Consider the following 24,561-nt stretch of genomic DNA (forward strand, 5'->3'; position numbering starts at 1 on the left):
CACACAAGTGGCAAGCACAGAGAAAAATCCAGATCTGGAACCACTATATCTATCTACCTGCCTACTGCAAAACAGAAAGTATTAGGTCCAGAAAAATAACACTGCAGAACAGCAACGACCGCGCCAGAGAAATGGAGCTGCTAGGTGAAAATCAGCCCAGGACTAGCAACAACACATCTCTGGGGCAAGTATTAAAATGTGTTAAGACCTGAAAGATGTAAATCCATTTTAGAACACCAAGATTAGCCTCTGGATTTCACCTCACTAGCACCAGAGATGAGAAAAGTGGCATGCCTCCTAACGTTCACACAGGTGTTAAGAATTAAAGTCAGGGTCCATATTAACGTTAATACCTGAAAATAAGATTATGATACACTATCAACATAACCAGAAACTAATTTTCACAGCTTTGAAAAAGACGAAAATTTCACTTTCCCCACAAGGAGTGAAAAGTCAACTGACAATGATTTACTGATCACCTATTTACCAGTCCAAAGTCTGGAGGGTAAAGTAAAATGATCCTTGCCCTTGAGTAGTTAACCATATTGGAGAACACTTAATTACATGTACACACTAGAAGTAGAAAGAATTCCACTTTCTCTCCTTTGTCTATTGTTACAAAGTGGATTATGTAGTTAATTTCAACAAAATAACAAAGCAGGAGGAAGTCAGTGTTTTATGGATATACAAGAAGTTTCAGGTGAATAATAAATTCACAGTAAATAAAATAATACCAACTTGAGATCAACAAACCCGCTTCTTTATTGGCTCCAGTAAATACTTTTTATTATGAAGAGATTAATAAAGTTACCACATTTATCTTTTAGGATTCATGTCATTTGAGACAGCATGGCATCTTAAACTGATTCATTCTTTCTCAGAAAAGCATTATCTCACTTAAGATATTTCTCCTAACTTACCTGACTATGCAACAATACAGTTCATATACTCAGACTTTTTTGAATATCTAAAAATCAAAATCAGAATAGAGAAACTACAGACTTTAATGTGCTAATAATCAGAGTACACTGTAAACATTTCTACTGTCTATAATAAAAGACACCCATATCTAGCCTTGTTAACATTTTGCTTTAGAGTGAAAAAACAATATATCAAAATGCTCAAGTCACTTTGTAATGTTGCTACTTTAATAAATGGCTGGGAATGTGCTTATTAAAGTCAAAAGTTTTAAATGAGATGCACATTCAGTGCTAATTAATCAAACAGACATTTAAAAGCATACAAATATGATTACTCAACATATTTACTTTCCACGTTTATTTTAGACAAAAGCGCTATGATCACAGTAAGTTCACCATTTAATACTAATAACTCAGGTAATTTTTATATGAATAAAACATGAGTATACAAAAATTCACCTAAAAACTTGTTCTTTCTTTCCAATTCCACAAATATTAAGAGGGCAGAAGTTATTGCTGAGGATTATAATGCAAAGATATCTGCTATATACTTGAATCAATATGGTTCCAGACTTTAGAAAAATAAAAACCATTTTGTTTGACATAATGAAGAAAGAAAAGTGATTAACTTTAAAAGCCTTTAGAATTTTGGAATGAGAATACACTATAAAGGAAAATATTTATAATCCCTAACGCTTTATAGAAGTCATTTTTAGTACCCAGCAAATATGAACTATAACAGATGATCAAGGTTATTTAATACTCTCCAAGGTTTTTCAAGCCCAGTTGTTCTTAACCTAGGGGCACATTGGAATCACCCAGGGAACTTCAGAGATAGGGGAAATGCAACGTAATTACTCCAAAATCTCTCAGGATGGAGAGATTTTTTTTAACTTTAAAGCTCCCAAAGGCATCCCAAATGTTCAGCCAGGGTTGAGATCCACTAACTCCCTTAGTTAGGGTCTTTTCAAAACAAGTTAGAAAAAGAATAAATTAATAAAATATAATTATATTAACTTTGGTGGGGGGAGATCTATAATGGAAAGAATGAGAACACTGTTCCCACAGATCTCCCTCTGCCTTTAATAAATGATTTCAGGCTATTTTATAACTGCTATTTTGAACACGACTATTACTCAAAATCTATGTGATCTAATAAATAGAAGTATTCTAAGATATGTAATACCACTGCATTTAATCACTTCCAAGATTTACATTTCACTAAAGAATGTATCTTCCAAAGGGAGAGTAATCCAAAACTTTGTATTCATTTCTAAATCAACATATGTAGATACAAAGTAAAACTACACTTCTTTCTAGCCAATAAATAGCAGAGATGAAACTGTTTTAATTATACAGGAAGAATTAGTTTACTGCAAAGAAACAAAGTGTCCAAAATATTGGAGACGTAGTTTACCTACTTTTCTAGTAGGTAACACAACACAACCCAAATATGCCAAAATCACAATTATCTGATTAGGTTGTTTCAATTCACACTGCACAGTCCTTTTTAATAAATTACAAACTCACCTGTGCAGCAAGGTCAGGGTTCTGACTTAGTGACTGCATCATGCTTCTCATGTAGGGGGCAGACAACATGTTTTGCATAAGTTGTGGGTTTTCAGTTATTTGTTGCAACAAGCTCTGCATTCCTGGTGTGTTGAACATACTAGCTGAAAGTTTGTTTAAAAAAAAAAAAAGACACTGTATCAAGGAAAAGACAAAAGTAAAAGCTTCAAAATACAATATATACCATGTGTCATTTTCAGAACTGCAGATGAGCATACATATTACTAATCAACTGAACCAAGAAAGAATTTTAAAACTAAGATCTCCAAAACTGCACACTCAACATATACCAGTAAGGGAGGGCTTACGATGTTGAACATTCTGGTTACACTTACAATAAAATCATATCTAATGGAAAGGCTAGGTTCTGAAGTCAATTTGAGAAGCAAAAATTAGATACAGTCAAAATTACTATTGAAAAATCCCATATATAAAGTCTGGGCCAACGTTTCTTCTAGGACTGCTTAATTAGAACAATCACATCCAGCATTTGCTATGCTCATACTTGAAGTAAGCCCTCATACCCAGGAAACCACAGATGCAGCCTCCATCCCATTCAGTACTGACACTCACTCAGCAAAATAGCAGGCACATTTAACATTTCAGAGCAGAGACTAAGAACAGTGACAAGGGCCGGACTACCTGGTTCAAATCTAATCTAACTAACCTTGGGCAAGTTATTTGGCCTCTTCATACTTCCAGTTTCCCCATCTGTCAAATGGAATAAATTGTATCTACTGCACAGGGCAGGTTGTGACAATTAAATTAATGTGCAACTGTGCTTGTCCCTTTTTTTTTTTTTTTTTTGCTGAGAGCTATAGCTAATCAAATTCAACTTCCTTTGAAAACTAATTTGCTCAACACATAACCAGATTTTCACTTGCTGACTAGATATACTCAACTTCAAATATATTCTCAAACTCATTATACGCAAACTTTAACTCATTAGTTTTTTCATTTCCCTTCTGCCCTCATTCCATCCAGTGTTAATTTTATCAGGCTTAAAACATTTGACACTTCCCACTAATCTTTCTAGTTTATTATAATTCTGCTGGGGGTTTTGGGATAATCATTCTTTTTTTCCTATTTTCTCAAGTTGTTTCAATTAGGTTACTTTCCACATCCTGGAGTCTAAGAATATTCTAACACAAGTGTTGACAAACATAGCCTACAGAGCAAATATGGCCCATGACCTGTTTTGAATGGTTAAAGAAACAAAAATATTTTGTGAAATTTGAAAACTATATGCAATTCAAACTTCGGTGTCCATTAACAACATTTTCTTGGAATACAGTCATGCTCAGGCGTTCATGGTCTACGACTGCTTGCGTACCACAAAAGCCAAGCAGTTCCAACGGAGGCTGTGCATGGCCCTCTCCTACCGCTACAGACCCAGACCGCTGTTCAGTGTGCCATACGTTATGTGTGGTGCTGTAGCATGTTGCTATTTTATTTCTTTTTTTTAAACTACCAGTACATACCAATCACATAAGAACAAGAAAAAGAGAAAGTTGGACTATAAATATTGTGCTTTTAAGGCACAATGGAGCATGGATTATTTTATCAAATAAGATGGTAAAGCACTGTATTTTTATGCAATGACAAGGAGGGAATACAATATACTTCAACATTGCTAGACTAAGCACTGATCACAGTATTCCCAACTCACAGGCAAGCAACAGTCAGGAAAACACAAAATTTAAAATGCAGCCATGTCATCACAGCCAGATTTCTTTACAAAAATAAAAAAATGAAAATAAGGCTACAACCAGTTAAGTTTCCAAGTGGTTCATTTGTTAGCCAAAAAGAAAAGCAGCATACTAGTGGTGATTAATTGGCATGCTTAATGAAATCTTGATTGCAGCAGCCAAATATAAATGTGTCCAGAGAAAATAAACACGTTTAAGCCTATTAGCCTTTCAAGGAGAATGGTTTCTCAAGAGTTAAGAACACTGGGCTCCCAGAATCAATATTCAATTAAAACACAATGCAAATAATTCTGAGTGGTATTCCTTTGTTTTTAATGAGTTGACATGTTACTGCTCAGTTCTTGTTTGAGAAGTCAATGCCAAGTTTAAAGTTACCGAAAAATTAAGCCTTTATTAACAGTCTGCATAGAACTACAAGCAAAACTACTATTTCAAAGTCGAGAAATTATGACTTTGATGCAACCTGAAATAGAATCAGCTAAGATGTGCATATCTGAAGATGAAAACGTATGTGGAGGACTAAAAGGATTACTTAGACAAACACAGAAAGCTTATTAAAAAAATAAGGTATTCAAAAACTATGGTTATTGTCTTATTCATTAGCAGGTACTCTGGAAAATATTTTGAACTGTCATGTTATTCAACTAGTAGAAGTATCAATGGTGAACACCATTTCACTCTTGTGAACTTGGTCAGTCAATTCCAAGAATTTTTGTCAGAAATATCCTGACTTGTCCAACCAGACAGAAGCAGTGTGATGGCTTAGCAGAGGTAAAGTTTTTGTTTTGTAAGAGGTAAAGTTTAACTTCAAATTTTATTTTAGCTAACGGCTAAGACTGAAATTCTGAACCACTTCACCACCACTACCAAATACCAAATGATTTTGGAAATTACCTTTTGCTAGAGACTTGGTAATACTTCCCAATGAATTCTACCCATAATTATAAGGCAAACAGCATGCAAACATGTGAAACTCATACTGTGGTAACGTGATTTTGACAATGACAGAAATTGTTTAAATGACAATGTTAAGGTGCTTTATACATTCTCTTGCTGTCAAAAGTTAAAACAAGATCTCCACTCCCATAAATTTACAGGGCTTTTTTTGGTGTTCTTTTTTTTAGTTCACACTGCTGTTTCAGCACCTTTTTTTGGGCCTCAATATGAGTGCAAAGAAAATTTCCACGTTTCAAAAGTCACTTAACTGTGTAAGTGAGGTCCTACCACCTAACCTTCAATTGAAGTGATTAACCTGCAATGACATGTTAGAAGCAAAGAAGAATCTAACAGAATCCTATAAATGCTTCCAACTGATGATCAGGTTATTAAAATCATATACTTTTGGAATGAGTACATATTTAAGTAAAATCTCATGACGTATCACACATGAACAGGCAATTTGATTTTGACAACAGGAAACACTGTGAATATCAATTAGGCAAATGTCATCCCTAAAACAGAAATCCTATCATTAGTAGGTACATATGAAAAAGTATTACACTCTATTATATTTTACTTATTGTAATGTGTTTTCTCTCGTAATATTCTCGCTTTGCTCTTGACATGCAAGGCCTAAGTATTACCCGTCCCCTTGCCGGAAAAATTTGTTGACTCCTGCTCTAGATTTCCTCACATCTAGAGTAAGTGCTTACAGGGCAAAAAGAAGAGTCAAGGGTTTTATCTTTAAAAGTACATGTGTGTATGTATGTGTGTATGTAACTGTGAACAGCTGAGTAAAAATCACAATAGTGTACAGCATACCAACAAATTGTTAGGTTGCAGAATCCATTCCCTTTTGCTGTTTTTTGTTCTCCTTTGATGTAAACAATAACACGAAATCTTAAAGTTTCAAGCCATTAAGTAAAAAAATCCGAATAAAAAGTCATAAAACTGATTTTCTGACAAAAGCTGTTACTGTAGATAACGATGTTATAGTTAAAAAAAAAAATAAGTAATTCACCTATCAGGAAGATCTGATTAAATCTTTGTTCCGTCTGTTCTAAGATCTTTGAAATGTAAATAAAATATCTCTCTCAAAAGACAGTTTAAGAATCAAATAAGCAGTAAATAAAACACTAATTTAAAATTTAAAATACCATTTAAAAATGGTATTACTTCGGATGTGAACTCGACTACTACGGTGCTCACGTGGGAATATATACAAACACTGAATCATCACATTGTACACCTGAAACTAACACTATGTCAAATGCAGTTCAATTATTTAAAATGGCAATACTTCAATTTTTATAAAAGCTTTATTATACTCAAAAACTTCATGATGCCCACTATAGTCTATAAAGAATATATACTACAGTGACCACCAATGACTTCCCATTATGACTTCTCTCAGTAATGACCTTTTTAAAAATTCCTCATCCAGCACCTCACCTTTCCACTTCCTCTGCCAAACACCAGCCACCTCTTAAAGCATATCCAGTCCTTCTCACCTTAGGGAAGTGGTCCCATGCTTTCATTTCTTCTCATTTCCATGCCAAGCACTAGGACTAACATCATCATTCTAAGCTTCAGATTTTAGACCTAATTCTTAGCATCTGAATAGCTGACAAAGGACTTCCATTTATTGAGTCTAGTCTACAGAGAAATGATCAACAGTAAATTCCAGAATCTCCAGCAGCTTTATACAAACCTTGATCTTAAAGCCACTGCAGAAAAGTCTGATCCATGAGGTCTGAGGTTAGGACCTAGGAATCTGATTTTTAACAAACCTGGCAGGTACTCTGATACAGCTCATTCAGCCCTGGTCTCAAGACTGGAGTTTGAGAATCCACTGATCTAGAATAGAAGCTAGACTAAAGCCAAGAAACACATGCTCCAGAAGGAAGTCCACAGGTAACTGTACTCTCTCCGCACTTCAGTTTTCCTAGTGTTGAAATGAGATGACCACCCACTTGTCCCTAAGATGGGTTTTAGGAGAAGTGGGTGGTCACCTCGTCAGTAACCCTTTCCACTATAATGCACGCAAGTGATTAATACTAATCACTACATATTTAAAACTTCTATTTAAAAACTTGCAACATGAAAAGATAATTCATAAAAGTTACTTCTCTCTCTCTCACACACACACACACACGCACAAAGATTAACAGTATAAAAGTGTTTTCATTATTCAAATAAGTGAAGAGAACAAAGAAAAACAGTGTGAGTTGTAATGAGCCTACCTCCTACTCCAGGCCCCAAATTGGGCGCAGATGAGCTCTGCCCAGAAGTGCCACTGGCAGCACCACCACCAGTGCCCCCCACAGCGCTGGTGGTCCCACTGGAAGCTGATGAACTCTGGGAAGCCTGTGGAGCCCATGGATTGGGTAATGGATCTCTATTTTCCGTACGAGAAGGCTGACTACCTTCACCTGAGGATGTATTGCTCACTAGGGAGGCAAATGGATTACCACCAAACTGTAATAAAAGACACAAAAATCATAAAGAATAAGGTTTTGTTTTAAATAACAGACACGGAACTCTTTTTTTAATGAAAACTGTATTCCCCATATAAAGGTACCCTTCAATCACACACATACGCGCGTCAAGACAGGAGCTACCCTCTGGCCTAAGCCTTAGGGGCCTGCGCTATCACCTGTTCCTGTGCAGCACTCAGCATTGGCTCCTGAATATCTGTGTACATGCGCCGTAAAGCATTATATCCGCCTGGGATGCTTTCTAGGTTGCTCAAGGCTCGGTCCTGGTTTCTCATCATTTCCTGCATCATTGCTGGATTCCTGGCAAGTTCCAATGTCTACGAAAAAGATATCCATATAAAAAGGCATGGAAATACACATGAATTAATTTAGCTATTAACCACCACAGCTGATTAGTTCACAAGTTTTCTAACTATGAATTAGCAGTGTTCAATAATTAAATCGGAAACTTATTTTCAATAATTCCTGCTCAATGTCACCTCAATGTAACATTCAAGTAACACCAAGAAAGAAGCACTCTGTTGTGAATGAATGCCCATCTCTTAGATCGGATTCTTTTTGTTTCTTAAATCTGCAAACTAACTGATCTTTAAAATATAGCAGAAAATTCAAATTTCAAACAGTCCAAATTAGTGTGTTGTTGAGTATTCCTGAACAGATATCAGGATTTCTTTTTGTAGCCTAGCCATCTATAAAAGGCAAGCTCCTTAAGCATAGAAAATTAAGTAAGAACTAAGTATATAATTCTTTAGCTAAATGAGCTGAAAGAACTTTCCACATACTTGTCTCATAATATCTGGATTATTCAGCATATGACTAATTTCTGGGTTTCTCTGAATCAACTGCTGCATTTGTGGATTGGCCATAATTAACTGCCTCATCAGGTCAGGATTTGAGAGCATGCTCTGGACAAAGGGATTCTCCATAATCTGGACCATCATTTCAGGATTGGACATAAGTTGCCGCTGCATCTGGCTTTGTAGTTCAGAGAAGTTGGTAGTATTCAAACCCAAGCTACTCAGACCTGCAAGCCCTCCAAGGCCACCTAAGAAGATAAAGAAAAGACACATAAATGGAAGTCAGAAATTGTATCATTAACATGACTGGGCTGAAGTGTGAAAATGCAAAAATACTGACTCAATAGTCCCATTATGGAAAATCACTTTTTTTTTTAAGATTTTATTTATTTGAGAGAGAGCGGGAGAGAGAGAGAATGCACAAGCAGGGGGGAGGGGAAGAGGGAGAGGGAGAGGGAGAAGCAGGCTCCCCACTGAGCAGGGACGCCTGAGTGGCTCAGTCAGTTAAGCGTCTGCCTTTGGTGCAGGTCATGATCCCAGGGTCCTGGGATCGAGTCCCGAATCGGGCTCCTTGCTCAGTGAGGAGCCTGCTTCTCCCTCTGCCCGCTGCTCCTCCTGCTTGGGTTCTATCTCTGACAAATAAATAAAATCTTTAAAAAAAATTTTTTTAAATATGTGTTTCGATGTGTGGTATAATACAATATATTTTTGGTCTTCGTCCCAGATTCCTGGCACAGACCTCCTAAAAGCCTTAGAATTTCCAGAGTGAAGGAAGTGTCTTTTGTTCTACATTACAAGCCCCTTTAGATCACACTTCATTTATGCCAATTAATTACTTAGTGTGGAGTACCTAGATAGCCTCAGGATGGGTAATCACCAAAAAGACCAAATGACAAAAGAGTTGGTACTTCTAGCCCTACCCGCCAACCTCCAGGCAGAGGAAAGAGGGCTATATTGGAGACTGAGCTCTGTAAAAACTCTTGAGCAATGAGATCCAGAAAACTTCCATGTTAGAGAACACTTCCAGGGCAGGGGAACTCTGCACTCTCCCACGCCCCCATTTCTTGCCCTGTGCTTCTCTTCCATTTGTTTATTTCAAAAGTGTAACCTTTATAATAAACTGGTAAATATAAGTAGTGTTTTCCTGAATTTTGTGAGCCGTTCTAGCAAATCATCAAACAGGGAGGGGGAAACTGTGGGGGACCCCCCCCCTCAATTTATAGCCCACAGGTCAAAACACATGGTCCAGTATCTAGACTGTATCTGAAGGAGAGGCAGTCTTGGGGACTGAAGGACACTTTTAAACCTATGGGATCGGACACCAACTCCAGGTAGGTACTGTCAGAACTGAACTGACACCCTAGAATATGCCCACTCAAAGAAGAGAGAAAAAATATGTACTGGACTATACTTCTTTTTTTTTTTGTATTGAAAGTGATTTTATTTTTTATTATATTATGTTAATATATGTTAATATTTTTTATTATATTATGTTAATCACCATACAGTACATCCCCAGATTCCGATGTAAAGTTTGATGCTTCATTAGTTGCGTATAACACCCAGTGCACCATGCAATACGTGCCCTCCTTACTACCCATCACCAGTCTATCCCATTCCCCCACCCCCTCCCCTCTGAAGTCTTCAGTTTATTTCTCATAGTCCATAGTCTCTCATGTTTCATTCTCCCTTCTGATTACCCCCCTTTTCTTTATCCCTTTCTTCCCCTACCGATCATCCTAGTTCTTATGTTCCATAGATGAGAGAAATCATATAATTGTCTTTCTCTGACTATACTTCTAAATATTCTCTCTCCAGAAGCCTAGTTTAAGTTCAGAAAGTAGAATTCTGGTTAGAACAGAGCTGCTGCCGATCAAGGAGAGAAAAGGCCAGGACATACAATGAAAACAGAGGTCTCCTGGGAGGAATTAAGTCATGGAAAAACCTAACAGATCCAAGATGACTGAGTGATTATCATAAAATGTTAACTGTAAAAATTACATAACCAAATGCATTCATTCAAGAAGTAACAACAGGGAATAACTGCATAAAGAGGTATGGAAAGAGATTTAGTGGGGAAGAAGCAGTAGTTTAAAGGGCAAGAGAAGCATTTTTGCATTTGTTTTCCTTATTTACTGAGCACTTTCTAATAGGCCGGGAACTATGCTACACACGTAGAGAATAACATGACAAGAAACAAGTACTAGATACAGAACTCAATTTAGTGGGAAAGACAGACAAGGAAAATACAGAATAAGTACTCTAATAGAAACAGTCACAAGACACTATGGTGACATATAGTACCTAAGTGGGATGGCTGCCTTCCATAAGATGACACTTAATGAGTATAGAGAATGAACAGGCTGGCAAGAAATGGGAAGGATTCGGAAGAATGATGTAATACTAAACACAACAAACATTATATACAAAAAGCATAGAGATAAATACGACTATTGATGTGTTCCTGAAATCACAAAAAGATCAGTCTGAATGGAAGGGCAGAGAGCAGTGCTCACCAAACATTCCACGTGCAATCTTTTATTTCTTTTGCATTTGGACAGGCCCATGTGACTAGTTATGACCAAAGGACTGCAAGAAATGTTTCACTTCTGGCCAAAGTACAGAAGGTCCGGCTTGAGACTCTTGGGCTATATCTTCTCTCATGTCCCAAGTGGTGTAGTTACAAGTTGGAAGGATTCCATAAGCCTGAATCTCTGAGGACTGACCATGTAGATGGGGGTGTCACTGAAGAATGAAGGAAAGCTTTGGAGCAAGAAATTAAGCTTTGTGGTTAAGCTACTGAGTTTGGTTATCTATTACCAAAAGATAGATAAACTAATAAAACTGTTGAGCTGTGTTAAGAAATGAGAATGGAGAGGCAGACAAAAGCTAAATCATAAAGTCTTGATAGATTTTAAGCAGAACAGTCACTTCAGATGTTCTTATTCTAATAACAGTGTGGAAATGACTTACAGTAAACATCACAGATTTTTAAAAGTAGAGGAACTGCATCAAGGAAGTAACAACAGAAGAGGTATGGAGAGATTGAGTGGGGAAGAGGGAGCTGTTTGAGGGGCAAGATTAGAGTCTCTGTACTTGTTTTCTTTTGCTTTCTGAGGAGACACACACAGGCTAAAGTACTTAGAGAACATCAAGTAATATCAAAGAGGAGAGTTGAACACAAGACATTGAGTTCACAAGTGCTATGGGTTGAGGTACAGATTTGAGAGTCACCAAGATACAGGAGGAAGATAATGTCATGACAAGAAGAAAGACAAGGCAGTACTCTGGGGAACAATACCAATAAGAAGAAAAGAAACCCATAAATGAGACAGAAAAAAAAGTCAGAAAATTAACCAGGGAAAAACAATAAAAGGAGTTACAGGAAGAAAATTTCAAGGACAGACTAGTAAGCATTGAGAGAGACTGAATTAAAACAAAAATGTGTCGACTAAATTCAGCAAGCCAAGAGGTCAATGATGACCTTACCGAATAAATTTTCAATGAAGTGATGGGGTAAAAAACAGAGCACAGCAAACTCAGTGAACAGGAAACACAGTCAGAAAAAGGAAAATGCTCCTTCCAAAGACAGCTAAGAAGAAAAGCAAAGGAAAGGGTGGTGGTGGGATTCTATAGCTTTTATACATGGCACAGGCCTTCGCGAGAAGAGGCACCAAAAAGCAAACCTAATTATATAGGGTAAATGCAATAAATGATGAAGAAAAGCAACTGAGATAGGAGGTATAGAAATGAGACTGGAAATGAAGGAAACGGAGAGATGTATGGCGTCAGACAAATTAACTAAAAGCTTGTCTGGGCTTCAATTTCTTTGCCTATAAAATGAGGGAAGAGGGAATAGATTTACTTCAACAATACCTTCCATGACTCTGAACATTAAATTACTTCATTCTAATCTCTCTGGATTGTTCATGCCAGTAATTCTGCCATCTAAAACTTGCCAAAAGAGACACATTTACACTAGGATCATTCTAGAAAACAAGAGCAGCAAAAATGTGAAAGTTAGAAAGAAAGAAAGAAAGAAAGAAAGAAAGAAAGAAAGAAAGAAAGAAAGAAAGAAAGAAAGAAAAGAAAAGAAGAGAGAAAGAAAAGAAAAGAAAAAAGAAAAGAAAAGAAAAGAAAAGAAAAGAAAAGAAAAGAAAAGAAAAGAAAAGAAAATGTGAATCGCTGCCATGCCCTAAGAGGTTTCCAACATAGTTGGCACAGTAGAACTAAATTACTAAAAAACTTTTTCTGGAAGGAAGGAAAGGTATGATCCTTGATATGTGAAAACTGTACATATTTTTTAAAATGTCTTTTCAAAGTACTATTATACCACTTAAGAACTGAAAGAAGCACACCGAACCATTTCTCTATCTACATCTAGTTCAGTGTCTGTTAGTTTCAGAATACTCTTACCCCAGCAAAGCCTTCCACAGAACCTCAGCATAAAACTGATAGAAGAAAAGTGGTTTTGGCTGATGCAGGAGCTCCTAAGCCAATGGACTTGCTCCTAGGCCCCAGCCCTCCGCTATGTGTTCAAGACACTAACAAAGTCTGAGTCTTCATTTTACGAATCAGAAAATTACATTCAGGGGGTTAGCTTAGCTTATGAACAACAATTTCCTAATCTTCCTCAGATTCAATGATGTGGTAAGTCAGATCAGATACACACATGCTACATCTCTCTATTTAAAAACAAAAGAAGTGCCGCTAATTTATCACTCATTAAATGAAAATGTAAGCTGACCAAGCACATCTATATTCCCAACTACGTCCTTAATACCTACAATTAAAGAAGTAAGTTACAGAAGTAATTGTTGTTGTTGTGGAAGTGATTTAATGTTTAAATCTATCATTTTATCCAAAACCACCCTGGGTGAAAAGGAGTTTTTTTCCTATCCCTGTAAAATAACTAAAGACACTTACCTAAACCAAAAGGGTTGCTGGTGGCAGAACCAGATGTGGAGTTAGTACTAGGAGCCGATGATGTGGTAACGTTGCTTCCACTGGTATTCGTTTGCTGAGCTGAATGATCCTGAGGCCTAGGAAAAATAACCATATCATGGTGTAAACAGAGAACTAATTATTTTTAAAAGAACCTCTGAAATTCCAGAATTCTCAGAAATCAAAGTGTAAGTTTTCAGACCAACTCAAATTGTCATAAGGTAAATACCCGGAGATAACTAAGCATTAAGAACATAAAGCAGCACAGCAAAGCCCTATACAAGTTACGCTATACTTCAACTGCCCCCCTCCATAAATATTTCATTACTTCCAATCACAATGATAATGTAAGACAACAGAGACAGGTCACCCCACAGAAGAGAAAACAATGACTAGTCACAGCCACAAAGCCTGACTATTTAAGCAATTTTTTATTTACCCCCTTCTACATTCTTGAGGATTGAGGGGAGGGAAGTTCTACTCAACCTTTTGAAATTGTTGAAAGTAAAAAATAAAAAAAGCCACCAAAAGCAGGCTAAGAAATCAATAACAGTAATAACTTGTATTGTTTTAATTACTTAATATTATCTTTAGTTAAAAAAAATAGAGACACTTTATTGGAAACCCCTTCCATCTGAAACCAGTTAAGAGTTCTGAGTCTCACTCACTGCTTCTTTCAGTGATTCTAAGATGTGTATTTTTTTCATTATAACATTTCTGAAATCAAGATGTGTCTTACAATTGCTGACAACCAGGCATCAACTGTCATGCCTATCCATATGTATTCTGTATGATTTCAAGTAAGTGATTATACCAGACACGCTGTGTTTAAGAGGACATAAAATATCTTCAGGAGGGGCGCCTGGGTGGCTCAGTTAAGCGTCTACCTTCGGGTTCTGGGATTGAGCCCTGCATCTGGCTCCCTGTTCAGTGGGGAATCTGCTTCTCCCTCTACCTCTGCCCCACACCATTTGTGCTCTCTGTCAAATAAATAAATAAAACCTTTAAAAAAATTGATAATGAACCACGGCTACTCATTTGTGGTTTGCCAAGGAGATGAGATACCCTTGGATCTTGTCCAAAAATCTCCCTAAAACAAAAAGCACAGCTAAAAACATTAATTTGCTTATTCTATAATTCAAATAACTTAGAATTATGACTTAATTTAGAAATATGACTTAATCCTGATGAACTCCCTAAAATATCAAATGTGTAAGCGTCACCATTACTGAATCACATTTGTTTGTTTTTTAACTTATCAACAACAAATAAATGAATTTTAATATATTTAAATATTAATGGCAGAGAAAGCCATGTAAAACCAAGACTGGTTATTTTTTTTTTATTTTTTTTAGAGATTTTATTTATTTGAGAGAGCTAGAAAGAGAGTGCGCATGAGTGCGCATCCAAGCACACGCAGGGGGAGGGACAAAGGGAGAGGGAGAAGCAGACTCCCCACTGAGCAAGGAAACCCCACCGGGGTGGGGGTGGGGTGCTCAATCCCACAACCATGAGATCATGACCTGAGCAGAAGGCAGACACTTAACCGACTGAGCCACCCAAGCGCCCCAAGACTGGTTATTTTTTTAAAAGAAATACAGTTGACTCTTGAACAACACAGGTTTGAACTACAAAGGTCCAATTATACTTGGATTTTTTTCAATAAAGACGGGACAGTACTATAAATGTATTTTCCTTATGATTTTCTTAGTAACATTTTTCTCTAGCTTATACCACGAAAACAGTATCTAATATACATACAAAATATGTGTTAACCAACTCTTTACATTACCAGCAATCAACAGTAGGCTAGAGTAGTTAAGTTTTGGGGGAGTCAAAAGGTATACTCAGATTTTTGACTACATGGGGATTAGTGCCCCTAACACCTGAATTATTCAATGGTTAACTATATAAGCATTTATTCACAGTTTAAAGCTCTAGGTCTTCTAAAACCATACCTGTTTTGTGTTTTGATGACAAGGTGAACAGTAAGTCCATCATGAATTCCATGCTGACTCAAAGTATCTTGATCTTTTAAAATTTTTCCAGCAAATATCAACACAAGTTGGTCAGTGTGTGATTTGAAACGTTTAGAGATTTCTTCCTTGAACTAAAGAAGATAATAATATAATTATTACAGGTGTTGCATAACACCACCTAGTTTCTACTAGTACTTCAAAAAGGCCCCTACTACAGATATTGCAACAATTCAAACAATATAAAGATACATCTTTTCTTTTTCAGCATCTTAAACACAGTAGGAAATGAGTATTCACATTTCACTTATCTCCAACACTAAGATTTTATTATAAGTACACATGTCCTATATTCAACTTTCTGCTAAGGCCTGACAACTCACTTCTTCCCAATATCCTTGTTCTTTTTGTATCAATGGTGCTAAAAGCCACACACAGCTGTTACCAAGTTTACAATAATCTATGCCTCAGCTTTCCATCTCCACCCCTGCTGCATTCTAGATAATACATATGCAGCCATTATACTTACTTTCCTCCCCACCTTTTTCATTCAACATTTATTAACAAGAAGTACTAGGCAGGAAGCACGAGGGCAACTAAAGAAAGCTTTCCAATGAAAACTAAAGAAAGATTAGGAAGTAGCCAAGAAAACCTGAAGAAAGGCTTTCCAGGGACAAGAATAACATGCAAAAACAGAAAAGATCTTCATACTATAAACAAACAAACAAAAAGCCTTATTTATTCTATGTCAGATCAGTGTTTTATCATCTTTATCACAATCATCTGTTGGCTGAGGCTTTACTCCACCCTCCAAATCAGGAAATCTCAGAGTAGGCCAAAGAATCTACATTAACAGACTACCTCAGAGAATTACTCCAAATTCAGAAAAGAATCACACCTTAAACCACTCTCCCCCAATGCTCTACACAAATGTGTATCAACAGATGAACGCGCAATCACCAAGGGAATGTTTTGGAAATAGAAGGGGGTATGTCTGGTTGTCATAGTAAGTAGGAAGACACATTAAATAATATCTGAGATTTTATAAAATCTTGCAGAAGGCAGGAAAGCGGAAGTGTAGAGGGATATAAATAAAATAAGACAGGCTATATGTCAATCACTGTTGAAAATGAGAAGTGCATGAAAATTCATCACACTCTACCTTTGCTATGAATGAAAATTTTCCATAATCAAGTTACAACACTCAGTGTAAGCAACTGTTGTTTTTTAATCATAAAGGTAATGCAAAATTATGCTGCAGTAAATATTTTGGAGCTTTTCCATCTGAGCTCTCCTTCCTTTATCTGAAAACATATGGCCTTTTTATCTAAGATAACAATTTCCAGATAACTAAAAACTCTTTGTAAAACACCATTTGATAATATCCTATAGAGAGAGGCCAATCAATAATTTAACTATTCTCCTATTACTGACATGTCATTTCTCCCTTTGGTAGCTATAGAAATAGTAACAATGCAATGAGCAGAATACATGGTTTTCTTTTTTTCTATTTTCTTTTTTTAAAATATTTTATTTATTTATTTGAGAGAGCCAGCGAGAAGGATCAGAGGAGAGGCAGAGGGAGAAGCAGACTCCCTGCTGAGCAGGGAGCCCAACTCAGGACTTGATTCCACAACCCTGAGATCATGACTTGAGCCAAAGGCAGATGCTTAACAGACTGAGCCACCCAGGCGCCCCAGAACACATGGTTTTCTAAGGACTGAATGAGATGTATGTAAAATGCAAGCATCAAGCACATTGGTGGTGGTCAATAAATTGTAGCTACCCAGCTCTTTTAATCCTCAATAACTCTGAGGTAGATGGGTTTTAATCCTATTTAAGATACAGAAACAAAGATAGGTTCAATATGTCCCTCTCAGTGACATGCTAATAAACTCCCAGGTTAAGATTCACATGTAGGTCTGACTTCAAGGACCAATCCACCCAGATAAACTATAATCTATTTCATATGTAAAATGAGATTAATTTAAATCTAAATGTGTTTCCTAACCATAAAGAGAACATTTTCAGAATCTTTAATACCCCTCATATGTCATTCCGAAATAACTGATTTGTCTAACCCATGATTATATGGCATTTTAGCATATTTTAAGATTTGAAGGTAAAATGCCAGACTAAAGAAACACATCTACTCTTATATCCTGTTACATCCCCACTAAAATAGTAAAGGATTTTTTAATGCTTTATGGAGGTCTAACATACCATACAATTTGCCCATTTAAGGCATACAGTTCAATGGTTTTCACTATATACACAGATATGTGCAATTGACACCACAATTTTAGAACATTTTCATCTTCTCTAAAAGAAACTAATAACACCCTTTAGCTATTACCTCCCTATTCCCCCATCACTGCAACCCTTAAGAACCCACTAATCTGCTTTCCATCTCTACAGATTTACCTATGCTTGACATTTCACAAAAATGCAGCTATTTAATATGTGGTCTTTGTAACTGGCTTCTTTTACTTACCATAATGTTTTCAAGGTTCACCCATGTTGTAGCATGTATCAGTACTTTCTTACTTTATATGGCCAAATACTATTCCATTGCATGGATATACAACATTTTGTTTGGCCATTCAACAACTGATGGACATCTGGGTTGTTTCCACCTTTGGACTCTTATAAATAATGCTGCTATAAACATTCATACACAAGTTGCAGTGTGGACACAGGTTTTCATTTCTCTTTGGTATATATCTAGATGTAGAATTACTGGGTCATATGTACCTCTTCACTTAACCATTTGAGGAACCACGGAAGTGTTATCCTAAGTGCCTGTACCATTGTACATTCCCATCAGCAGTATATAAGGGTTCCAATCTCTCCAGATCCTCACCAATATTTATTATCCAACTTTTTAATTACAGCCATCCTAGTGGTTTTGATTTTCATTTCCCTGATAGCTAATGACACTGAATATCTGTTCATGTGCTTATTTACATATCTTCTTTGGAGAACTATTTATTCAGATTCTTTGCCCTTATATTGATTTGTCTTTTTATTATTGAGCTACAAAAATTCTTTTTAAGTTTTATTTCTTTAATCTCTTACACCCAATGTGGGGCTCAAACTCACAACTCCAAGATGAAGAGTCACATGCTCTTCTGACTGAGCCAGCCAGGCACCCCTCAAAAATTCTTTATATATTCCAGATAACAAATCTCTTTCAGAGATTGGATTAGCAAAGAGAGATGATAGAACAAACTGAGACCTTTTAGTCTCAAATGGAACAAAATTTAAAATTTTAAAGCTGGACATCAGATGGACACCTGATCAATTAATTTAGCAGATCCAAGAGAACTAAATCCTACACTAGCAATGCAGAAAGCTAATAGCTAATTCAATTCCCAGAATCTGCAGAATTCCCAGAAGACTCAGTACTATAAAGCTGAGGGCAGAGGGTCATGAGTTGAGAGACGCCTAAGGACTAGAACAAGGAGGACTACTTACAGGTCTCAGAAGCAGACACAGCCTCACTTCACACTAAGCAAACAATTGCCCCTCCTCAAACCCGACAAATGACTACAGGATCTTTTCTTCTCTGGAAAGGGAACAAAGAGTCTCTGGAATAAAGAGCACACAAGGCACAACGAAAGCAAGAGTTTAATACTAAAATGAGGAAAATTAAGTAAACACAGACATACAAGGTGCTGAGCCTTTTCCCCTTTCACCCCCATCTATCGAACAGAACGCTGGCAGAGGGCCTTCGTCATCGGGCAGGAAGACTATAATATAGTGTCTCCAAGGAGAATCTAACTATCCTAAAAGAAAAATATTTAAAGAAATGGATGTATCCCAGGCACCCTAGAGCAGTGGTATCCAATGGGGGTTGGTGCCTCCATCCACCCTGGGAAGCATCTGGCAAAGTCTGAAGCCATTTCTGCCTGTCAAAATCACTGTCATCTGGTAGGTAGAGACCAGACATGCTGCTATACCTCCTACAACACACAGGACAGTCCCGACAACAAACAACTATCTAATTCCAAGTGTCAGTAATGACAAGGTTGCAAAACTGTCCTAGAGCTGTACTTCTCAAAGTACTGTCCCCAGGTGAGCAGCATTCACCATTACTAGGCTAACCTGGTAGAAATGCAAATTTTTAGTCCCCATCCCAGACCAATCAAATCAGAAACCCCAGGGATGGGGCCCAGCAATCTATGGTTTAACAAGCCTCGCAGGTAATTCCAACGCACACTAAAATTTAAGGACCACTGCCTGCTCGAGGTATAACAACAAATGTTCCCCAAAAATGAAGATGATAAAGGAACATATTATATGTCATCAAAAGAATACAACCCCCCCACACACACACACACAAAGTCCTCAACAAACAAGTTGCTAAGGAGGAAAAAGCAGAGAAGAACCTGTAGATGAAAATGTAACTTTTTTTTTTAAAGTAGCTCCACGCCCAGCATGGAGCCCACGGCAGGGCTTGAACTCACGACGCTGAAATCAATACCTGAGCTGAGATCAAGAGTCAGATGCTTAACCAACTCAGCCACCCAGGCATCCTGAAAATGAAACTTTTTAAGTACACAAAGAACACTCACCAAGACAGAACATAAACTGGGTAACAGAAAAACCTTGGAAATTGAAAATAATTGAAATCAGGTAAATATATTCCCTGACAATACTGGAATTACACTAAAAATCAGTAACAGAAGGTATCAGGAAAATCTCCAAGTTAAGCAAAATACTTCTAAATAATTCATGGGTCAAAAAAGGAAGTCCTGAATAGAAATCAGAAAGAAAGTACTTCCAACTAAATGAAAGTGAAGGTACAGTATGTCAAAATTTGAGAGATTCAGCTAAAGCAATGCCTAGGGAAATTTATAGTATGAAAGGCTTATATTTAAGAAGAAAGATCACGAATCTATTATTTGTTTTAACCTTCAGAAACTCAAGGAGCAAATGAAACATAAATAAGGAATTAATATAAAAGAAAGCAGAAATCAACAAAATAAACACAGAACAAGAGAAAAATATTTTAAAATATCAGTAAAACTGATGAACCTGTAGGTAGACTTACCAAGAAAAAACAGCAAGACATAAATTAACAACACCAGGAACAACAGAAGGAAAAGACTACAGACCTCATGAACAGTAAAAAGATAAGGGACACTCCACACAACTTTGTTGAATGTGACAACTTTGATGAAACAAACCAATTTCTTGAAAGAGTCAAGCTACCAGAACTCATTCAATCTCTTGAAATACAAGTGGGAACAATTCACAACTCATTTCATGAGGACAATACTACCCTGATAACCAAAGCAAGAAAACAAAGTACAAGAAAACTATAGACTAATATCCCTCAGGAACACAGATGTAGAAAACCTCCACAAAATACTAGCAAATGAAATTCAGCATTATACAGAGAAACAAGAGGCTAAGTCAACATTTGAAAATTAATGTAATTTATATCAACAGACAAAAGAAGAAAAACCACACAATCTTTTAAGTCAATAGTAAAAAAGCACGTGACAAAATTCATTCATGACGAAAGTCTCAGCAAATTAGGAATAAAAGGGAACTACTTAGACCTGATAAAGTGCATCAAGGAAAATATGTGCATCATACTTAATGGTGAATGCTTTCCCACTAAGATCAGGAACAAAAAGCAAGGATACCCACCACCCCCTCACACACACACACCACCATCACCACTCTACTCAACATGGTATTCAAAGTCCCAGTCAATGCAACAAGAAATAGAGGCATAGATACTGGAAAAGGAAAAAAAAAAGTATCACGAAACTTATCAGTCGCTTGCAATGTATGAGCCCTATCTGCATTCCACTTCAAAAATTAATTTTTTAAGCAAATCAAAAACAAGCTAGACTGAGTGAAAATATTTGCAAAAGACACATCTGATAAGCAACTATTATCCAAAATATACGAAGAACTGGGGCGCCTGGGTGGCTCAGTCAGTTAAGTATCTGCCTTCCGCTCAGGTCATGATCTCTGGGTTCTGGGATTGAGCCCCAAGTCCAGCTCCCTGCTCAGAGAGGAGTCTGCTTCTCCCTCCCCCTGTACTCCCCCCTGCCGTGCGCAAGCGCTCTCTTCCTCCCCCCTCTCTCTTAAATAAAATCTTAAAAAAAATATATACGAAGAACTAAAACTTAACAGTTAACAACCAATTAAACAACCTGATTTTAAAGATGGGCAGAAGACTTTAACAGACACCTCACCAAAAATGATATACAAAAATGCAAACAAGCACATGAAAAGATGCTCCACAGCATGTCATTAGGGAACTAAAAAATACAACTAGGCGATCACACCACACTCTTATTAGATAGAATGTCCAAATCCAAAATACAACACTAGGTGCCAGCAAGGATGTGGAACAGGAACTCTCATTCATTGCTCATGATCCCAGAGTCAGCAGAGAGTCTGCTTGTCCCTCTCCCTCTGCCCCTCCTTCCGCTCAGGCTACCTCTCAAATAAATTTTAAAAATCTTTAAAAAAGTGAAAAAGAGTGAATCTTAGATGATGGACTTTAGGTGATGATGTCCAGCAATTATAACAAGTGTACTACAACGGGGTGGGATGTTGATGGTATGGGAGGTGGGAGGATGTGAAGCAGGGCATATGGAAACTTTGTACTCTCCACTCACTTTGTGTGAATCTAAAACTGCTCTAAAAAAAAAAATACAAGTCTTTTTTGGAAACAAAAAGATAAATTCATACAACATTATGCTAAAAAATCATTTTGAGATAACAGGGAAATTTTGAACTGATGAAATTAAAGAATTATTTGCTACAAAGGCAGGATAATGTATTGTTTTTTAAAAAGGTCCTTATTTTTCAGAGATAACATGCTGAAATACTAAGGGATGAAATGATATAATGCATGAGAGATGCATCAAAATGAGGAGGAAGGGCGGGGCACCTCTGAGGCTCAGCTGGTTAGGCATCTGCCTTCAGTTCAGGTCATGATCTCGGGGTCCTGGGATTGAGCCCCATATGGAGCCTGCTTTTTCCTTTCCCTCGACCCCTCCCCCTGCTTGTGCTCTTTCTCTCTCTCTCTCTTCTCTTTAATAAATAAAATCTTTAAAAAAAATGATGAGGAAGTGGGAGGCACCTTAAGGGAAAGTATATCTGAAACAAGACTGGCTTTAAGATTAGCTGTCAAAACTGGGTACAGGATTCCTGACGGTTTAACGTATTACATCTACTCCCTGTTTACTTGAAATCACCCATTAAAAAACAAACAAACAAAAAAAAACAAGAAAAAATTTAAAGGAGGGAGTAACTGGCCTAAAATTTACATACAGTAAAAAAATCCCTCAAAATGAAACACTTTCAGACATACAAAAACAGATTTTGTTACCTGGCATATATAGACTATAGGAAATGTTAATGTGTTCCTCAGAAAGAAAAAAATGATCCTAAATTAAGGAATAAAAAAATGGAGGGGCGCCTGGGTGGCACAGCAGTTGAGCGTCTGCCTTCAGCTCAGGGCATGATCCCGGCGTTGCGGGATCGAGCCCCACATCAGGGTCCTCTGCTGGGAGCCTGCTTCTTCCTCTCCCACTCCCCCTGCTTGTGTTCCCTCTCTCACTGGCTGTCTCTATCTCTGTCAAATAAATAAATAAAATCTTTAAAAAAAAAATGGAAAGATATATACATGGGTAAATCAAAATGGAAATTGATTGTATAAAGTATTAAAATTAATGCCTTGTGTTATATGAAAGAAAATCTAGTCCAGAGGCAGGTACATGGGAGTTCAACTATTCTAAGGTCCTTGAACTAACTGGGAAAGAGTACAAATATTTATTAATTTACTACTAAAAGAATAGTAAAAACAGCATAGATCTACCAACCTTTATAAAGGGGATAACTGAAATAATACAAAATAATCTAGAACAGAAAAGGCAATACAAAAATCAAATAGTATAATGGCAAATATAGACTAAATTTAGCAGCAATTACACAACAGACTATATGTTAAAAAGATAAAGACAACCAAACTGGATTTAAAAACTCAACTTCATGCTGCTTAAAAATGATATTCCTAAACTGTAAAGAAAAAGAAAAGTTGAAAATAAAAAGAATGGGTGTAACCAAAGAAAGTGAGTGAATCTATTCTAATCAACAAAACAGACTTTAACACAAAAGCAACTAGGACATTTCAATGTTCTAAGCATTAAATTCACAAGATAAAACTTAAAAGTACACGCACATAATAAAAGCTTCAAAATTCATAAAACAAAAACTAAACACAGCCACAAGGGAAAAGACAAATCCAAACGTACAGTAAGATTTCAGCACATTTACCTACATACCTGATAGAATAAAACAGCCCCCCCCAAAAAGTACACACACACGCTCACAAGACTTGAACATAATTAACAAATGTCCTAACTGGAATGTATAGAAAACTGCACCCAACAACTGCAGAATAAACATTTTAAGTACATTTATAAAATTAGACCATATGCTGTCCCATAAAGCAAGTCAATATATTTCCAGTGAAAATCTATGACCACATGTACTATGACCACATGCAAATTAAACACTACCATGCAATTAAACAGTACCAAAAAGAGAAATCAATAAAATTCTGTACAACTGGAGAAGATATCCTAAGTGGGACACAAAAAGATGTAACCATTTAAAAAAAAAAAAAAAAGGCACAATAAGGGCACCTGGGTGGCTCAGTTAAGCATCTACCTTCCATCAGGTCATGATTTCGGGTTCCTGGGAACATGCCCCACATTGGGCTCCCTGCTCAGTGGGGAGTCTGCTTGTTCCTCTCAGTCTGCCCCTCCCCACCTTGTGGTCACAGGCACACTCACACATGCTCTCTCAAATAAATAAAATCTTCAAACAAAAAAGGCACAATAAATTGAACTATCTTTAATAGAGATAAGCAACAGAGAGAAAAAATCTAAAATACCAACAACCGAGAGAGCTTAAATCCAGATTTTACACAGGACATGTACAAATACAAGACAAAACCCAATTAAAAAATGGTCAAGAGGGGCGCCTGGGTGGCACCGCGGATAAGTGTCTGCCTTCGACTCAGGGCGTGATCCCGGCGTTCTGGGATCGAGCCCCACATCAGGCTCCTCCGCTATGAGCCTGCTTCTTCCTCTCCCACTCCCCCTGCTTGTGTTCCCTCTCTCTCTGGCTGTCTCTCTGTCGCATAAATAAATAAAATCTTTAAAAAAAAA

At 37.0% G+C, this 24,561-nt stretch overlaps 1 protein-coding gene across 2 annotated transcripts in view; it reads right to left on the reverse strand.

Moving 5' to 3' along the window:
• The window catches only part of UBQLN1 (ubiquilin 1), a 48,460-nt gene that overhangs the window by 6,092 nt on the left and 17,807 nt on the right, over positions 1 to 24,561 (reverse strand). For both annotated transcript variants that reach the window (XM_002915009.4, XM_034646653.1), the window contains exons 2-7: positions 15,335 to 15,486; positions 13,359 to 13,474; positions 8,418 to 8,680; positions 7,794 to 7,952; positions 7,381 to 7,615; positions 2,451 to 2,593 (exon numbers count right to left, since the gene is read on the reverse strand). In XM_002915009.4, the coding sequence (XP_002915055.3) occupies positions 2,451 to 2,593; positions 7,381 to 7,615; positions 7,794 to 7,952; positions 8,418 to 8,680; positions 13,359 to 13,474; positions 15,335 to 15,486 (1,068 nt within the window). The remainder of the gene's footprint in view (positions 1 to 2,450; positions 2,594 to 7,380; positions 7,616 to 7,793; positions 7,953 to 8,417; positions 8,681 to 13,358; positions 13,475 to 15,334; positions 15,487 to 24,561) is intronic.

Source organism: Ailuropoda melanoleuca, chromosome 17 (genome assembly GCF_002007445.2).
Source record: "Ailuropoda melanoleuca isolate Jingjing chromosome 17, ASM200744v2, whole genome shotgun sequence".
Taxonomy (NCBI): Eukaryota; Metazoa; Chordata; class Mammalia; order Carnivora; family Ursidae; genus Ailuropoda; species Ailuropoda melanoleuca.